We start from the raw sequence: 18,431 nt of genomic DNA on the forward strand, positions 1-18,431 counted from the left end.
TCTTTAAATCGTGTTTCACATCCCCTTTCTCAGGACGCTGGTTTCTTACTTCAGGGTCTACTTAGAGCGCTGCTATTATTTTATCATAAGTATTTGTAACATCCATTTATTCCTTTGGATGCTAGTTGAATTTACCAGCCAAAGTTACAATTTGTGAATTTCAGTGTTTCAGAGACCATGGTAAATAATTAAAGCAGGAAAAAAAATCACGCTCCCTAAATTTAAGAAATGACTGCTGTCTCATGCCTCATATTTTCTGTGAATGTGGCATCATTTAAAAAAGCAACAAAGAAAACCAAAAACAAAGTATTGTGGGCAGGGGTAGTATATACTGACGCCTGTAATTCCAGTGTTCAGAAGCTTTCAAAGCACAGAGCTTGGATTTGTAACGTGTTCATCTTCAGCCAGATGTTGCATACCTCAATACCTCAGTCTAAGCCTAATGATTAGCATTAATCTCGGTTGTGGTTTAGAATCAGCTTTCGACTAGAGCCACTGGAGCGATACATTGTACTCTCCCTGTTAGCTTTAAAAATGTACATTCTTACAGTACCACATCCTCAAGCCATTGCTGAATCGCTCCTTTGTATGTAAATACACATTTTTTTCTCCCCCAACTTCTTAAGAAAAGGTAAAGTGGAATTTGGGAATGATTTTATAACCAGCACACACAGCGGTTCATTGCAGATGAATTGCTGTCAAATTTCATTTACTTCAAAGGAAAGGCAGCTGTTAGCAATTCTGTCTGCCTTCAAATGTCGACACTGTGTTCCTTCTGAAAATTCCAAAATAACCTTTGGGCTGAGGGTTTTGAATGAAACTGATTTTAGAGGAGTCCTGGAGGGTGGATTTCATTAGAATCAATTCAAAGAACCAAAGTGGTTAATCACAGAATAAGTGCATATCACTTTTGAAGGAAGGGATCCTTTGACCTTTCAGAATTAGCTTTGTTTTGTCATGGAAGCATATGAAAATCCATTTGCTATGACACACTTCTTTTCTTTCGCTGATAAACTCCAAAAATCAAGCGTTAGCTGGATGCCCGGGCAGTAGAGTGGACATCCCTACAACGAATCTGTTGTTTCAAGTTTGGGCTTATTATGGAGTTGAACTCTACACAGAATTAGAAGAATACAAAAAACTATTATTATCATTAATTTTTGTTTTGTTTTGGCCATGTGGCATGCGGCATCTTAGTTCCCCGACCAGGGATCGAACCTGGGCCCCCTGCAGTGGAAGCACGGAGTCCTGACCTCTGGACCGCCGGGGAAGTCCCAGAAAGTTATTTGCTTATCCCACTCTTCCTCACTGGGCTCTCCTCCCTGCCCTGGAGCACACACACACACGCCCCCAACCTCCAGGTCAAAGTTTTCACTGCCCAGAGGAGAGGAAGGCATCTTCTAAAGCAAAGAGCAGTAAGAAGGTAATTCTTGGGCTCTTAGCTTCCAGGCCCAGGACCTAGTGATGAAAGATTCATTTCAGGGCTTTTCAAGGACAACTGTGACCCTGTGTCATTTTGGCTAATTTCAAAAGTGTGTGGGGCCGAGCTGTGCCCTTCCCACTTTTAAAACGGGAGGGCTTTTGGAGTTGTCACAACTAGGAGGCTGCTACTGGCATTTAGTTTGGCGGGGAGGGAGTGCAGACAGGCAAAGTATTTTTCAACGTGCAGGACGGTCTTTGCGTCAAAGGTCTGTCCCCAAGATGCCACTGGCGTCCCTGTCGAGAAACGCTCTAAACTCCGTGGTGTCAGATCCGAATGCACTGTGCGTGCACATCAATGGAGCCCTCGGACCCGCCGCATCCCCACATGACAAGCAGTGATCATGGTGCTGGACATATGCCCAGTTAAGGCCACTGAAATGCACGCAGACCTCTCTGCAAGGAAATCTGGACCCCAGAGGTTTCAACCTAGGGTGTGCATCAGAATTCCCTCTGAAGCTTAAAAAACCATCGGTATGCGTGACGGCGCCCTGCAAAAGCTCTCTTGGCTGTGCTGACGCGGAGCCCTGGTGGCCGTGCTTCCAAAGGCTCTTCTGCGTGTAGACTGGGGGCCGTGTCTCTGGAAACCTCTGTTAGCCCCGCTGAAGACGGTGCACCAGCAACAAAGCTTTTTTTTTTTTTTTTTTTAATTATTTATTTATTTATTTATTTATGGCTGTGTTGGGTCTTCGTTTCTGTGCGAGGGCTTTCTCTAGTTGCGGCAAGCGGGGGCCACTCTTCATCGCGGTGCGCGGGCCTCTCACTGTCGCGGCCTCTCTTGTTGTGGAGCACAGGCTCCAGACACGCAGGCTCAGTAGTTGTGGCTCACGGGCCTAGTTGCTCCGCGGCATGTGGGATCTTCCCAGACCAGGGCTCGAACCCGTGTCCCCTGCATTGGCAGGCAGACTCTCAACCACTGCGCCACCAGGGAAGGCCAAGACAGTTTATTTTTAAGAGGGGACTTTGAAATTAGTTTTCTCTGAATATACAGCTTTCAGAGTACATTCAAGTATCATCTTCCTCCAGCCAACTCACAACTTCAAGACTCAGATTGTATTTCTCTCTTTCTTTTTGAGGAATAGTTGATGTACCTTATAAGTTTCAGATGTTCACCATAGTGATTCATAATTTTTAAAGGTTATACTCCATTAAGAGTTATTATAAAATATTGGCTATATGCCCTATGCTGTACAATATATCCTAGTACCTTATTTATTTTATATGTAGTAGTTTGTACCTCTTAACCCCCTCCCCCTATCTTTCCCCTCCCCCTTCCCTCTCCCCACTGGTAACCACTAGTTTGTTCTCTGTATCTGTGAGTCTGCTTCTTTTTTGTTTGTTTTTTTTTGGGGGGGGTGGATTCCACATGTAAGTGATATCACACAGTATTTGTCTTTCTCTTTCTGACTTATTTCACTTAGCATCATGCCCTCCAAGTTCATCCATGTCATTGCAAATGGCAACATTTCCAGATTGAATTTCATCCTTTCTGCTGAACTGCAGTTTTCCTTGAAGGCAAGGAACATATCCTCTGCAACCTTGAACCCTCCCCCAAAGTCTAGCTTAGTACCATCAATAATCAATAAATATTCATTGGATTGAGCAAAGCTAAATTACTATACGGTATCACCTCTTTGACTCGCCTTTAATCAACTGGTCTCATCACCCAAACCGCCTGTGTCTTGCCCTTTGCAGGTTGATGATTATTTGTTGAATGAGGGACAAGGAATGGGTGATCTCACTGGCCCACGGCCTTACTTGTATGTTGGGTGCTTGGTGTGCACTGGTTGATATACAAGTAAGTCTGTACTACAGGAGGGATGACGGGATCTTTTTTATTTGCTGAAACAGGGATATAAACTCTGTCCTCCCTCAGGATCGGCCGGTTCTGAGATTCTCTGATGGTCAGTTTTATAGATCTACATTTGCATCTTCATATCTGTATTTATAGAATCTCCTCTCAATCTGTGTGTCTGCCACAGTTTCTCCAAAATACACCGGTGCTTAATGACATCAGTGGATAAATGTACCATTTGTATTGGAAGATGCTCCAGGGCCCACCTGGGACAGAGAACGATGAGAACAGAGCTAGCCGTGTGCCCTGACATGTGTGATCAACCTCTAGCGCACCTCCCCTCTAAAATGAGACGGTGGGGTGAGATGAGACGGCCTGGAAGGTCTCATCTACATGGAAGATTCTGCAGTCCCTTGACAGATGCCTGGAAATGGAATCACAGTGGGCCATGCCAGTTTGATGCGCTAATGACCTGAACAGGGTGACGAGCAGGGAGAGGAGCCATCAGACATCATGTCGTCTCACTCACTGTGACTACATTACGACCCTGTAACTTACATAGTCAATGTCAGCTTAAGCCATCAACCACCTAAGTGGTATTTGTGCAAAATGACATCTGAAATTTTCATTTGCTCTGGAAAGTTTAGCCCCTCGTTCCCAAATGATGAAACTGGAGCCCAGGAAGAGGTCCGGTACCGGGTGTCGAACTTCGACTCCGTTTCCCCAGAATGACTGATGAGCAATGAATTTGAGACCCGCCGTGTTAGTCGAGGGCAAAGCCTCCACCAGGGCAAGACCAAGGTCTCACAAGTCCTGGCTTGTGCCCTTCTCCAAAATACCAGACTGCACCCACGGTATGTCAGAACCCAGGGTCCAACCAGTGGATTCATAAAGCACCTGGGACCCTAATGTTGAGATGTGGCCATTTTGGATCACTTTTTGCCTGTGCTGCTGAGTTTCCTTGTTTGTAGTTTCCTGAATGTAGTGACAGTGGAAGGTCCCAATTTTCACCCTGCACGATGAGAGCGGAATATCACGACTCGGAGACCTTCTGTGACCATGAAAGGCCGCCAGGAGGGGCTGTCGCGGTGCTGGGGAGGGGGCTGTGCAGCGGGGGACGAGCAGGAGGGCTCCAGTCCGAGCAGCCGGCCAGCTCCACCGCCTTCCCCGATGGTGGGAACAGCATCGTCTCGGGGGGGCAGAAGGGAGGGCTGTCCTCTCTCCTCCGACCCTATCCAGGGCCTGGATCTCAAACCCAACGTGTACGGGGAAGATACAGGCGACACAGAACCGGAAGACCAGGTGCGCTCACCAAGAAAGCTGCTGACGAGAAGACGATCATAGTGTGAACCATCGACATATAATTAATTTACGTTCAGATGCTTCTGGAACATTTGATCCGCAAGCATTGGTTGAGCTCTTAACTATGTGTCACACATGGCTCTGGGCACTTGGGCGTTGGTGGAGTTTGTGCCACGTGAAGTCCTTGGTGTCCGAGCTTCCCATGGTAATATACTAAGCGGCTGGGATTGGGGAACTTTACCTTTCTGAAAACCAGATGTCACCCCTTTGTGACCAAATTGTTTATTACGTGAAATTAGACACCGCCTGCCGAATTGGAGTGCCTAAAACATCCTTGTGTATAGTAAGAGCCAGAATATTGGTTTGCTGATAGCATCCCCTCAGGGCTGCCTCTGGACACCAAGGTGTGAAGGGATGTCCCTCTCACCTGCTGAAAGGCACCTGTCACATGAAAGCTGGGTTGGCCCCTGTGAAAGTCACCATGGGAGAGTCAATGTAGAGAGCTGAAATGGAGCTGGGAAGGGCTGGCCTAATCCTGTATGTTTCTAAGTGCCCCCCTACCGGGCGGGTGAGGCCAACACTGCATGCCGCGCTTCTGGGCATCTTTTTGAGGCCTCGATGCCGGGTTGTGCCAGACTATGGGGTGCCCCAGCCTGGCTGACCCCAGCCCTTTGGGACTGGAAAGGCTGCCTAGTGGGTAATCGGAATGATAAATCGTGCTTCTTACTGTTGTGCCCATGCCAAAGGGACGTGTGCGGTCCTGGTGGCATTCTTATGGCTGGCGCTGGAAGAAAATTACTCGTCGGGGAAAGTAACGATGGTAGTTAAAAACGTATACTCCACGCTGCCGCCAAAGAAGTGTCCACTGAACATTTGGAGAGAGAGGGTTTCTTTGTGACATTGCAGTAACGATGTCAGACAGACCATTACAGTATGTAGTTTCCCAAGACTCGCAAATACAGTCAGTCATTAAGATTCAGTATGTCGTTGGAAAATCTGGGGTTTGGATTGGGAAATCATTTTCGGCAAGCTTTTGGGGTACTTTTTGTGCGGTGCCAGAGGTCCAGTTAAGCTAAGACGTTATTCTCCCACAGACTGGCTCATCTGGCCGCAGAAGCTCTTACAATGATCGCCCACCTCTCCTTTGTTCTTTTCGTCCTTTTAGGCGATGGATTTGGAAGTCCCTGTGTTGGCAAGGAACATCCCTGGGAACGCGGCAGTGGTGAAGCACGAAGTTACAGGATTGCTGTTTTCCGACCCTCAGGTAAAGAAGAGCAACTTCCCCATGTTCACCTGGTCTGAGTAGCTTTCATCTGTGTGCGGTGATCGAGAGTCTGTGATCTGCGTCTTTGTGATTAGCTCTTGGCGTTCCCTCTATAATCAGTAGAAGAGTGTGTGGAGCAGTGTCACTGTTGTCACATGGGCAGCTGCCTGGACGTGTCACTAAAAGAAACCTAGGGACTTTCAAGAAACCCGAGACTTGAGTTCTGTTTCTGAGGCCGCTGGTGATGATCACCGTGACCTTGAGCCAGTCCCTTCCCCTCTTATATGCTTGGGTTTCTGGTTTCTTTTTTTTTTTTAATTTATTTTATTGAAGTATAGTTAATTTACAGTATTGTGTTAATTTCTGCTACACAGCACAGTGACAGTTATACATTATATACGTACTTTTCCATATTCTTTACCATGATGGTTTATCACAGCGTACTGAATACAGTAGAACTTGTTTGTTTATCCGTCCTACAGATAGTATTGGGCTGGCCAAAAAGTTCGTTCAGGTTTTTCTGTAAGATGTTACTTTTTGGCCAACCCGATAGTTTGCATGTGCTGACCCCAAACTCCCAAACAGACTTCTGGTTTCTGAAGCAGGCACTCTTCAGATACCATCCTACACTTCCAGGACATCTCCTGGTGTTCAGAAGACTGCCATGTATCTGCCCCCTTGCAATCCTTCAAAGCAGTGTACAGAAGAGGCGGCACAGTTGTGTTTATACATGTGCGTATCTGAAATTAAAATAAAGGTGAATGCAGCTGACAGTGGGCACAGCTGGTGGACCCACTGTCAGCTGGGGCACACCTGTGTGCCAGGACCTCCCAGGACATGTGTGAAGGGGTCCAGGTCACAGAGTCTGAGGTTCCAAGGATGTGCCTACACTTGAAGCCCTTGGGACCCTGTGCAGGGCGTGTAGCCTGAGTCTCCAAGCTCCGTCTTGTCCTCCGTACAATTACAAGAGCTAATGATAACTCTTGCTCTTAGAGGTGTGATGTGGGCTGAAGGGGTTGATATACAGGGCTGAGCCGTGGGCACGGCACGCGGTCAGGGCTCTGGGTCCCCGTTATGACCAAAAGGAGAGCCCATTGCTGCTGCCTACGGCTCGTGTTCGGTGGCAGCAAAAAAAGAATCTTAGGCCCATCCTTTGCTCTTCAAGTCTTTAGATTTAGAAATTAGGTTCTACTCACTATCATCTTTACGAAGGCACATGTTATATGCAGAAATAAAGGGATTTATACTTCAAAGCTCGGGTCAACTCCAATATTTGAAGATTCCGTTTTTCAGCGTTCCTACCGCAGATATTTAATCCCAGATCGCTCCCCCTTCCCCGTAGTATAATTATGCGTCACCTAGTTTCACTGCCCTCTTATCACAGTCACACGAACAAGATGGAAGCCAGCTTCCCTGGGGGAGGGGCGGGATTGCAGGGAGTCGGGCATCACCAGGTGCTGTGTGGATGCAGCCGCTCACCTGGGAAACAACTGAAAGCGCAAAGGGCAGGCCCGGGGCTTATCAGTGATTATCTAACAAAAGGCACATCTAACACGAATGCCTCTCCTTTGAATAGCGAGACCCCTAAAAGCTAAAACAATACCAGCACATGAAGAATGTGTAGCGGTTCCTTGCTGATCCTCCAGACAAAGGCATGTGGCTTTTTACCACGTCCTGCATCTCTCAACGTCAACGCCAGCCAAGCTGGAGGTCGCAGAATATTGTCTCCCTGTGGGCAAAGAGATTTTATTTTCATCTCCCCAAACCCAATGTCTATTTATTTTATAGCTCAATTTCAGAGCACTATAATTTTATCAGTGAGTGTCTGAATAGCCATCACTTATAAATGGCTGTATCGGGTCCAGTGCTAGAACGAGAGCAGTTTGGTATCCTGACTTCATGTCACGTTCCTTGTAAGGCATTCCTTTCAATATTTGCAAATAACTGTCCTATCTCTGACACGTCCAAGTTACTTCTGCAGGTTACCGGCTTCCTGTGAGTTATCAGACGCAGTTCCGTAGCACTCATACCGTTAAGGCGTGGGCTTATTTTGTTTCCAGCGCTTCAATGTTACTTTTACAAAGGATGTTTAAAAAGAACAGAACGCTCTAGGTTTCATCTGGGGGGAGGCTGCGTTTTTTTAACACGTTTTGAAAAGTGTGCTTGACGCGGATGTCACACGTGACTTTGTTTTATAGTCACGATCAGACTCGACCTAGCACGGAGTGGGAGCTGTTGCTTCAGAGCAGACATGCGTTTTCCATAAGTCAGTGGCCTTGGTTACGGTCATCTGGGCTCAGGAGCGCAGACGGAATCAGCCACTGGTTTGTTGCCAGTGTTTGCAAGGTTTATTCCAAGTGTGTATTCAAATAAGTATTCAAAGCTCCATTTCACTTATTGAGAAGGGACTTCCATGCCAGGGTGTCAGCCTCATAAAGTTAATGTAGATAGATGCATAGATAGATAGATACATAGATCCATACATAGATAGATACATAGAGACAGACAGACAGACAGACATATCGAATGCAGAAAAATCGTACTTTGGATTTTCAACAAAATGATGATTAAAAGTATTCAGCTGTGGTAGGAACAAAATAATCTCTATTTTTATACACCTCAGCCCCGGAAAACCTTAATTTAAGTGAAGCTTTCCAAACCTACTAAACATTGATTTTTTTTTTTTTTTTTTTTGGTTACTGCGACAATCCCATTCTTTTTAAGAAGAAAAGAACTGAGCTATTTTATGGCTACATTTTATAGCTTCGAAATTAAAATCCATTTGACGTTGAATAGAAACTGTGAATCCATTTTCTCTCTCAAGGACAGACTTTTGAAGTGTGGCCCAAACTAATTTCGCTGGGAGGTTCTGTTTGTTTTTTAGGCAACTATAAAGAAAATCATAACTTTTGAAATAATGATGATGATGACAGCTAACATTTATCGCATGTGTGTTATGTTCCGGTGTCTGTTCTTTGCCATCAGCATGGATTTACACTTTTATTAAGACTGTTTCATTTTAAGTCTTTGACTTTTTTTTTTTTTACTTTATTTAATAACTTCAACCTCAGGAAGCCAGTGTTCTTTTTTTTTTTTTTTTTTTTTTTTTTATTTACTTATTTTATTTTTGTCTGTGTTGGGTCTTCGTTTCTGTGTGAGGGCTTTCTCCAGTTGCGGCAAGCGGGGGCCACTCCTCATCGCGGTGCGCGGGCCTCTCACTATCGCGGCCTCTCTTGTTGCGGAGCACAGGCTCCAGACGTGCAGGCTCAGTAGTTGTGGCTCACGGGCCCAGTTGCTCCGCGGCATGTGGGATCCTCCCAGACCAGGGCTTGAACCCATGTCCCCTGCACTGGCAGGCAGACTCTCAACCACTGTGCCACCAGGGAAGCCCTAAATCTTTGACTTTTGATGGTCAATCAACAGTTTGATGTTTGGAAGAAGCAAGGCGTGTTGGAGACACATCAGCCTCCAAACTTTTGTTTGGGCAGAGCTATGCTTGGGTCTTGAGTTTTCCCCCTCGAAATCTGAGTGATCTTGGACACGTTTCTTCTTCCTGTGCTCGCTCCTTGATCCGTAAAATGCAGATAATGATGCCCGTCTTTGGGGAATAGCAGAAAGCACGTGGGGTGGAGTCCCGTCCTTGGGCTCAGAGGAAAGCTGTGTGGACGCAGAGTTCATCATATTCACGGTACACCGCTGGGTGAAGTCGTTGGCTGCCGCTCGGGAGCTGTATAGTCTGCTGAGCTCTTAGGTTTAAGCAGTGGAATTCAGCTCAGTACAGCAAGACGTTCTCCTTGTGAAATCTGGCCAGCGTCATGCAAAATATCATTTCTCTCTTTCTTCTTTTTATTTTTTACTTAAAACAATTTTTAACTTTTTAACCAAACATTTAGAGTTCTTAGATGTTAAATACAACTGTGATGTGTAAGCCCCCAACCAGTCTCTCTGAAATGTAAAAGCACAGATGCAGGCTTGTCCAGTGTTTGTTGGATTTCCATTTAAGCCCAAAGGAAACTCTGGGCAAACTCTGCGTGAACTAAAATGGAAGTCAGTCCAGCATTTTTTTGGCATGGATTTGTCCACAGGGTGACCATATAGTTCATTTTGAAAAACCTGGTACCTTTGAGAGTGAAAGGGGTGTTATTGATAATTATGCTGGGATGACGGCCATGAACCTGAACCAAATGATGCTGGTAAGGACCGTCTGCTTGAAGAGCTGGGATCAGATGCATAGCTGGTATTTGTTAGGGATCAGGGGTGCGTCCAGCCACGTAGGGGAGTTACAGTTTTCTAATAGCCACGTTGAAAGAAAATAAAAAGAAACAGACGAAATTCATATCAATAATATATTTTATTTAGCTTCATCTCTCCAAACTTGCATCATCTCAACATGTAATCGATATAAACAATTCTTTTCCCCATCCCACCTGCCCATAGAACTGACCGTTGGTTTCAGTGCAATATAAACAATTTTTAATGAGATCTTTACATTCTTTTTTTTTCGAGGCTCTGAAATCCTGTGTGTATTTTACCCACCAGCTCATCTCATTCTGGAGATTAAATTTGTATCGAAATACTTGGTTTGCATTGAGACTCCATACCATTTGCAGCTGAAAAAGTAGATTCACATGTCCAGGTTGTTGCAAGTAGACTTGTAAAGCTTTGTAATACCTGAATCAAGCACCAGTGTTAAAATTTCAGTTTAAGTCCATTCAAGTGAATAATTAAAAATGCAGTTCCCGGGCACACTGGCCCCATTTCCAGAGCTCAGAGTGGGTGCTGGGCGGCACTGCTCCCAGGAGAGGGAGCGATGGGGCAGGTGGTCCCAGCCAGGCCTCCTCTGTATGCCGGGCACCACGGTAGGGACCTTGCCCGTTTCTCTTACTAATCCTCACGGGAACCCCACACAGGTGTTACTGTGATGATCCCAGAGAGGGTGAGGCATTTACCTTCGAAGCTAAGCGGGAGATGACGGGGCTGGGACTCGAAGTCTCAGCCTAATGGCTGCTCGGCCACCCCTGAGAGCGTTTGCACGATTCCTCGTGTGGCTGTCTCTCCCTCTGTCTCTGTCTTTCCTTCTTTCTCTGTCTCTGTTTTTCCCTCTATCTCTGTATGTCTCTGTCTCTACCTTTGTCTCTGTCTCTCACTCTCTGACTCTCCCTCTCTCTGTCTTTGCGTCTCTCTCTCCTTCTTTCTCTGTCTCTGGCTCTGCCTGTGTCTCTGGCTCTCACCCAGTTTTCTGTGCCTGTCTCTCCTCCTCTCTGTGTCTCTCCTCCTCTCTGTGTCTCTCTTTCTCTCATCTCTGTCTTTCCTTCTTTCTTTATCTCCGTCTGTTTCTGTCTTTCCCTCTATTTCTTTCTCTCGCCCTCTATCTGTGTCTCTCTCGGTGTCTCTGTCTCTCCCTCACCATCTCTCTCTTTCTCCCTCCCTCCCCTCCTCTGTTGCCTGGGCAGAGAGGGGACACTTTTCCATGGGACCGTCCTCTAAAAGGATTCTGCTCACCATTTTGTCCGACTTCTTGGGGAGAACGGACCTCTTTCTAAGGCCCAGTCCTGCTTCGCTTCTCTGCCTGTGGCTGGTCCCTGGGGTCAGAATGACCCAGAGGGCTGGAGGTGGTGGGGGGAGAGGGACGCCTCAGGTGGGCACAGCGCTGAGCGGTGCTGCACAGAGTCGGGCTTGGCCAGGTGAGGAGGCGAGGATGGAGCCACCAGGTGAGGCTCGCCGCTCAGGAAAGGCCAGGCCGGGAGCCAGTGAGGGATGGAGCACAGGGCCCTTCCCGGCTCTGGTCCAGGCTTTTGTACTCCCGGCCGGCAGGCAAAGTCTGACATTCTCTTAAAATAGGAGGACGAGAGGATAGTTTTTCTTCTGCTTGTGGACTCTCCACCCGCCTTTACAGGGCAGGAGGCTGCATCTCGGACCTGACCTTCCGGCCTGACCTCTGCCAGCCACCCGTGTCTCACAGGCTATGTGTGCGACTCTCAGACCCGCTGGCTGTGCACACCCGCTCAGTGTGTGAACAAGCACCTTGCGGTTTGGGGGCTTTTTTTTTTGAGAGTGAGAATTTTTAGCTACTTTATTAAATATATTCAGTTTCAAGGCTCTGACCATCCGTAACCGCCATGGTGCAAAACATGTGTTCACGTGTAAAAAATACCCCTTCAACATGCTTTAAGAGGAATAACTGTGTTTTGCAATCTATGCGGCATGAAATAGAATTTGATATTTAGAAAACCAGCTAATTGTAGTTTGCGGGCTTGCGATTAGGAGAGCGGCCTGCCTGACCTAGCCTGACCACACCAAAGGGACCCTCGGCCCCAGTGCTGCCGGCCGATGCCCTGCCCATCACCCTGTGAGTTTGTCCCTCTTCCCGGGGGCCTGGTGGACTCTTCTGGTGACGAGATGTCAGGACAGCAAATGCGGTGCCCCGCCCGCTCCAGGAATCAGCCCTGTAGGTGCGTTTGCAGTTGATCCTGAAATTCAGAGGAAGGAGATGATGGTGACTTCTTGGCACTTGCAGAATTCAGGTGAGTGGGCTGTGCAGGATCCTCGGGGGCTGCAGCTGCCAGGGTGATGCTGTAGGAGAAGGCACGGGACCCCGGCAGCCGGCTCAGGCCCCCTCCCCGCGGCCTCCCGGCCAGTGCGGCGGTGTGCGCACACGAGCAGCCCCGCGCCACCGTCCTGGGCTCTGTAGCTACGTGCTGCTTCCATCTGTCCCCGCCTCTCCGGGGCTCTGTCCCCAGAATACTGCTGTATCCAGACCCTTACACCCTCCCCCCATTCCAAGGCACTACTGGGTCTTGTCTGGACGGTTAGAAGAGCTTTCTCTGCTCCATCCCATGCACTCTCCTCCTAGCAGCCAAAGGGACCTTTATAAAATGCAGATGCCGTCCCATCCATCCCCGGTGCAAAACCCCTCTGTGACTTCCTGTGGCCGCAGAGAAAAGGCACCTCCTGGCCCAGCTTCCGGGGCTCTGCGCCTCTCTTCCTCTGCTCCCTGCCCAGCCCTGGTTCTTCCCGCAGCCGGGCTGCCAGGAGCATCCTTCCCCCTCGGCTTCACTGTCTCTTTCTTGAGAGGCTTTGGTGGCCCCCAGTCTACCACCCCGTCACCCTCCCCCATCTTCTCCATCCCCCCCACCCTGTGCTTTTCCGTCGTAACCCTCTGCGCAGTTCCTACACACGCCCTTGCTTTTATCGTACGTGACCTCCCCGCCCGAATGAATGAATGCCCCCCGGGGTGGTGGTCATGCTGGCTTATTCACGTGGCCCCTCGTGGTGGTCCTGGCACAAATGGGTGCTCCGTAACTGTCGGGAGAGGTACTTACCCCAGGGCATTAAAGGGATGATCTTTCTTGGAAAATAACCAAACACCTTTGGTTATTTTACTTTGATGTGAATCTACACCACATGCCACCCAGGTGTAGTTGAACTGCTTTCTTTTCCTGTTTTCTTTGCAAAGTAGCACTTGACAGCCTCGGCCCCTGAACTCTGCCCGGACTCCGAGGTGTCCCTCCCTGGATGGTTCTTTCCACGGCCTCGCTGAAGTCAGCATTCCTTGGGTGACACTGCCAGTTGGTGTCATGTTCATGCCATCTCCCCCGAGTACGACCAGGATGACTTAATTGCAAATTTCCTTGCACATTTCTTCTGGGTTTTGCTCTTTCCCTCTGACTTTCTGCCGCTGGCAACGTACCCACCAGAGCCATCTCCCGGGTCCACCTCTTCTCTTCCAAGCCTTTCCTCACTTTCTTCCCTTTCCTTCCTGACATCCTCCTCTTCCCTGCCTCCGAACCAGCCAGGGGAGCATGGGCAATTTTCTGCCAGCTCGTGTATTGAAATGACGCTCTGGTCGGAATCTGGGAAGCAAGAGAGTGGGAAACACAGAGAATATTCACTATCCTTGCTTTTAGTTTAATCAGTAGTTCCCAAATCTCATGGATCTGTGCAGTAGCTTTGTGGGTTTGCTCCATCCTCCCGTGAAGCAGCCAGGCCTGGTGGAAAAGGACCTCGACTCTGGGGCTGCACTGTCTGAGCTTAATTCCCATTTCTGCCACTTACTGCTGTGTTACCTTGGGCAGGTTCCTGGACCTCTCTGTGCCCCCGTTTCTGTCTCGTGAAAAGAGTCATAGTCATAGCACAGAGTCCTCGTTCCTTTTCTGCAATTCCAAAATCCAGAAAGCACTTGAAAAACAGTTTTATTTTTAGTAAGTTGGGTGCCAAAACTCAGTTGGCAGCAAACTCATATCTGAGCTGGTGTGAAGTTATTCGTGGCTTTGTTTATCCTGCTTGGTGGGACGATTCTTAAGTGTGATTTGGAAGTTCCGGTGTGTTGTTTATGGGGCGCTGCGTTAGACCCCTGGAGGGCATATGTTACTAAAAGGGCACGTAGACCATTTTATTAAAAACTCCAAATCCTGGATTCTGAAACATGGCTGGTTGTTACCTGAGTATAAGCTCTTGATAACTGTTGACTGTTGTTATAAATTCTGACCAGTTCTGGCCCCCGCGGGAGGCTCTTGGCCAGAGACCAGGTGTCACCGTTGAGAAGGTAGAGAACAGGTTGGCACCTCACCGAGGCTTTCTGCTTGACTCAGCCAGGCACAGAAGAGAATTGAAAGGCGGTTCACTTTCTCACCAAGTGGTCCACAGTCGTTCACTACCGCTGCCTCTCACGGGCCACCCGAGAACAGTGGTCTAGATCACAGGCCAGAGCTTCCAGGGCTCTGCCCCATCACTCCTGGGCATCGCTAGGTTTGGGACCTGGCTGTGAGCTGGCTTGTTAGATGCGAGCTCAGGAATTGTCCTATTAAAGGGCCTGAGCTTGCAGTGTGAGTGAACAGGACGCATAGCCAGACTCTGCAGCCGCCAGTCTTGGAAGGGACGGGTGGGAAAGAGCCAGATCAGACTCCCAGCTGCCGCCATTCAACGGCCACGGGTCATGGTCAGGGGCCCGAGCCCCTGCCACCTTCTCCGGCTCTGCATCGGGCGGGCAGTGTGGATGGGGATGATCTACCGGGAAATTGCTTCTAAACCTACCCAGGTTGGCTTCTGCTCCAACATCTGCCCAAGATTCTCACAGCTGTTGTTGATATTCGTTTTAAAGTCAGCCCCTCTCTCTAACCATGACGTTGTCATGTGAACAAGCAGCCCTCCCCAAACTCAGTTATCGCTGCTGCAAGTTTAAAAGATAGGCTGACCATGGAGAACAGTATGGAGGTTCCTTGAAAAACTGAAAATAGAGTTGCCATATGATCCAGCAATCCCACCCCTGGGCGTATATCCAGAGAAAACGATAATTTGAAAAGATACATGCACCCAATGTTCATAGCAGCACTATTTACAATAGCCAGGACATGGAAACAGCCTAAATGTCCATCGACAGATGAATGGATAAAGAAGATGTGGTATATATATATATATATGTATATATATATATATACACATATATATATACATACATATACACACAGTGGAATATTACTCAGCCATAAAAAAGAATGAAATAATGCCATTTGCAGCAACCTGGATGGACCTAGAGATGAGCATACTAAGTGAAGTCAGAGAAAGACAAATGTCATATGATGTCACTTATATGTGGCATCTAAAATATGACACAAAGGAACTTACTTACAAAACAGAAACAGACTCACAGACATAGAGAACAAACTTATGGTTACCAGAGGGGAAGGTGGCGCATAAATTAGGTGTTTGGGATTAACAGATACACACCACTATATACAAAATAGATAAACAACAAGGTCTTGCTGTATAACACAGGAAACTGTATTCAATATCTTGAAATAAACCACAATGGAAAAGAATATGAAAAAGAATATATATATCTGAATCACTTTGCTGTACACCTGAAACTAACACAACATTGTAAATCAACTATACTTCAATTAAAAAAAAAAAGACTGGGAATTCCCTGACGGTCCGATGGTTAGAACTCCATGCTGTCACTGTCGAGGGCCTGGGTTCGATTCCCTGGTCAGGGAACTAAAATCCCACAAGCCGTGCGGTGAGGTCAAAAAAAAAATAGACTGAAGGTTTATGCTGAGTAACTCCAAGGCTATTTGCACGTTCTTACAAGTGGTTCCCAATTTACCCAACAGCAGGAGTCATTGAGAGAACAGATAATGGAATTATTATGTGGCCACGTGTACATATACATCATTGTGAACGATGGCATTTGGATGAAGCTTAACACTAGACCAGTGAATGCTATTTTGAGTAAGAAAAACAAGACAGACGCATGCATGTCACTTCTAGATGGATCTTGAAGTGTGATTCTCGCAACTTAGTTGTCAATAAGATGAACCTATTCTTTTTTTTAATATATAAATTTATTTATTTACTTATTTATTTATTTTTGGCTGCATCGGGTCTTCGTTGCTGCGCGCAGGCTTTCTCTAGTTGCGGTGAGCAGGGGCTACTCTTCGTCACGGTGCCCGGGCTTCTCATTGCAGTGGATTCTCTTGTTGTGGAGCACGGGCTCTAGGCACGTGGGCTTCAGTAGTTGTGGCAGGTGGGCTCAGTAGTTGTGGCTCATGGGCTCAGTAGCTGTGGCTTGTGGACTCTAGAGCGCAGGCTCAGTAGTTGTGGTGCACGGGCTTAGCTGCTCCGCGGCATGTGGGATCTTCCCGGACCAGGGATCGAACCCGTGTCCCCGGCATTGGCAGGCGGATTCTCAACCACTGCGCCACCAGGGAAGTCCAAGATGAATCTATTCTGTGGCCAAATAACTTGTGTAGGCACAGTTGTCCGTCTTAGACTAGTGTTTTTCATAGTCTGACTCTCCAGAATCTCCTGGGGGGGAACTATTAGAAAATACGCGTCTTATGGACGGAATGTTTGTGCCTCCACGCACTCACCCCCAAATTCACATGTTGAAATTCGAACCTCTCCTGTGATGGTATTAGGAAGCGGGGCCTCCGAGAGTCCATTAGGCCATGAAGGTGAAGCCCTCACGAATGGCATTAGAGCCCTAATATAAGGGACCCCACAAAGATCCCTCGTTCCTTCTGCCATGTGGGATTATAGTGAAAAGACGACCATCTCTGAACCAGCAAGCAGGTCCTCACCAGACACCGAATCTTCCAGCGCCTTGATCTTGGACTTCCAAAGTCCAGAACTGTCTGCTGTTTATAAGCCACCCCCTGTCTGTGGTATTTTGTTCTAACAGCTCAGACAGACTAAGACACCATTCCTGGACCTCGCACCTGACCTACCCAATCAGAATCTTAAAGCGAAGTTTGAGGACCAGAGGCACAGACTAAACCTTAATTAACTCCAGGGTTCTGAGGAAAACCACGATCCACGATCAAAAGGACAGCACATCTGTCAGTCTTCAGAAACCTCCTTGTCAACATGTCCCATCAGTGAGCTGTCGTATTCAAAGCATCTGGAGAAGCAGCTTCGGGGTTGTCTAATTGAACATACCTTCCGAGCCTGAAATCCAGAGTTTTTATGCAATTGACTTTCGCTTCTCCTGGAAGAGTATGTATGTATCCCTTACAGAAGGTGGTCGGAATGCAATGCTCTTTCAAACCATCCCGTGTTCAGTCTGCCAGCTCCCGTGTTCTCTCTGCATGAGGCGTTTGTTTCTCGTTGAGGGGCTCCCCGCTGCCCCGTGGCTTTCAGCTGACACGGTTATGAGAAGGATCCCAACAGGGGTCTAAATATCCATCCTGTAAAACTGACACTGCTTCTCATGCCCTGGATCTGGCTGGTACCTCAGTGCGACAAGGCAGGTCGAAAGGATTTAGTGAGAAAAAAATTTTTAATTGAAATATAGTTGATTTACAATATTATATTAGTCTCAGGTGTACAGCATAGTGATTCAATATTTTTATACATTATACTCTATTTAAAATTACTGTAAAATATTGGCTGTATTTCCTGTGCTGTATAATATATCCTTGTAACTTATTTATTTTATACGTAATAGTTTGTACCTGTTTGTACTTATACCCCTATCGTGCCCCTCCCTCCTCCCCCCTCCCCACTGGTAACCGCTACTTTGGTCTCTGTAGCCATAAGTCTCTTTCTGTTTTGTTATATTCATTCCTTTGTTGTATTTTTTCAATTCCACCTATAAGTGATAACATACAGTATTTGTCTCTCTCTCTGCCTGACGTATTTCTCAGTGAGTTTTTTCCACCAGCAGGGACTACTCAGAAAGGAAGAAAACTCTGAAAACAGTCAACTGCTAATTGAATAATTATGAAAACAAACCATGGTGTTTTACATGATTTTTTTTTTTTTAACTTTAGAAATCTATAACCTAAGCCAGTGTTTGCACACCTGTGGTCCTGGGCTGGGTCTGGTCTGCACACGTTTTGTTTAGTTTGCTGTTTACTTAAAATTTTGAATTACTTGTTGGTATTTAGCATGGAGTGCTTTTACATAAATATGCCGAATTTCGACTTCTCTTGAAAAACACAGCAAACGTGGGAACAAGTGGAGGCCCCTACTCACTGAGGCAGCCGGGGTTCAGCACTGCGGGCCTTCCCCGCCGGGAGCCGGCGGGCACTTGAGTTTCCAAGTCTGATCTAGAGCAGTGACTACATCTGTCTTTGAACTCTCTTAAGA

At 47.2% G+C, this 18,431-nt stretch overlaps 1 protein-coding gene across 1 annotated transcript in view; it reads left to right on the forward strand.

Annotated features, from left to right (window-relative positions):
• The window catches only part of GLT1D1 (glycosyltransferase 1 domain containing 1), a 94,437-nt gene that overhangs the window by 71,369 nt on the left and 4,637 nt on the right, over positions 1–18,431 (forward strand). The window contains exon 11 of the mRNA XM_061169358.1: positions 5,742–5,840. Within this exon, the coding sequence (XP_061025341.1) occupies positions 5,742–5,840 (99 nt within the window). The remainder of the gene's footprint in view (positions 1–5,741; positions 5,841–18,431) is intronic.

The sequence above is a fragment of the Eubalaena glacialis genome, chromosome 15 (assembly GCF_028564815.1).
Source record: "Eubalaena glacialis isolate mEubGla1 chromosome 15, mEubGla1.1.hap2.+ XY, whole genome shotgun sequence".
Taxonomy (NCBI): Eukaryota; Metazoa; Chordata; class Mammalia; order Artiodactyla; family Balaenidae; genus Eubalaena; species Eubalaena glacialis.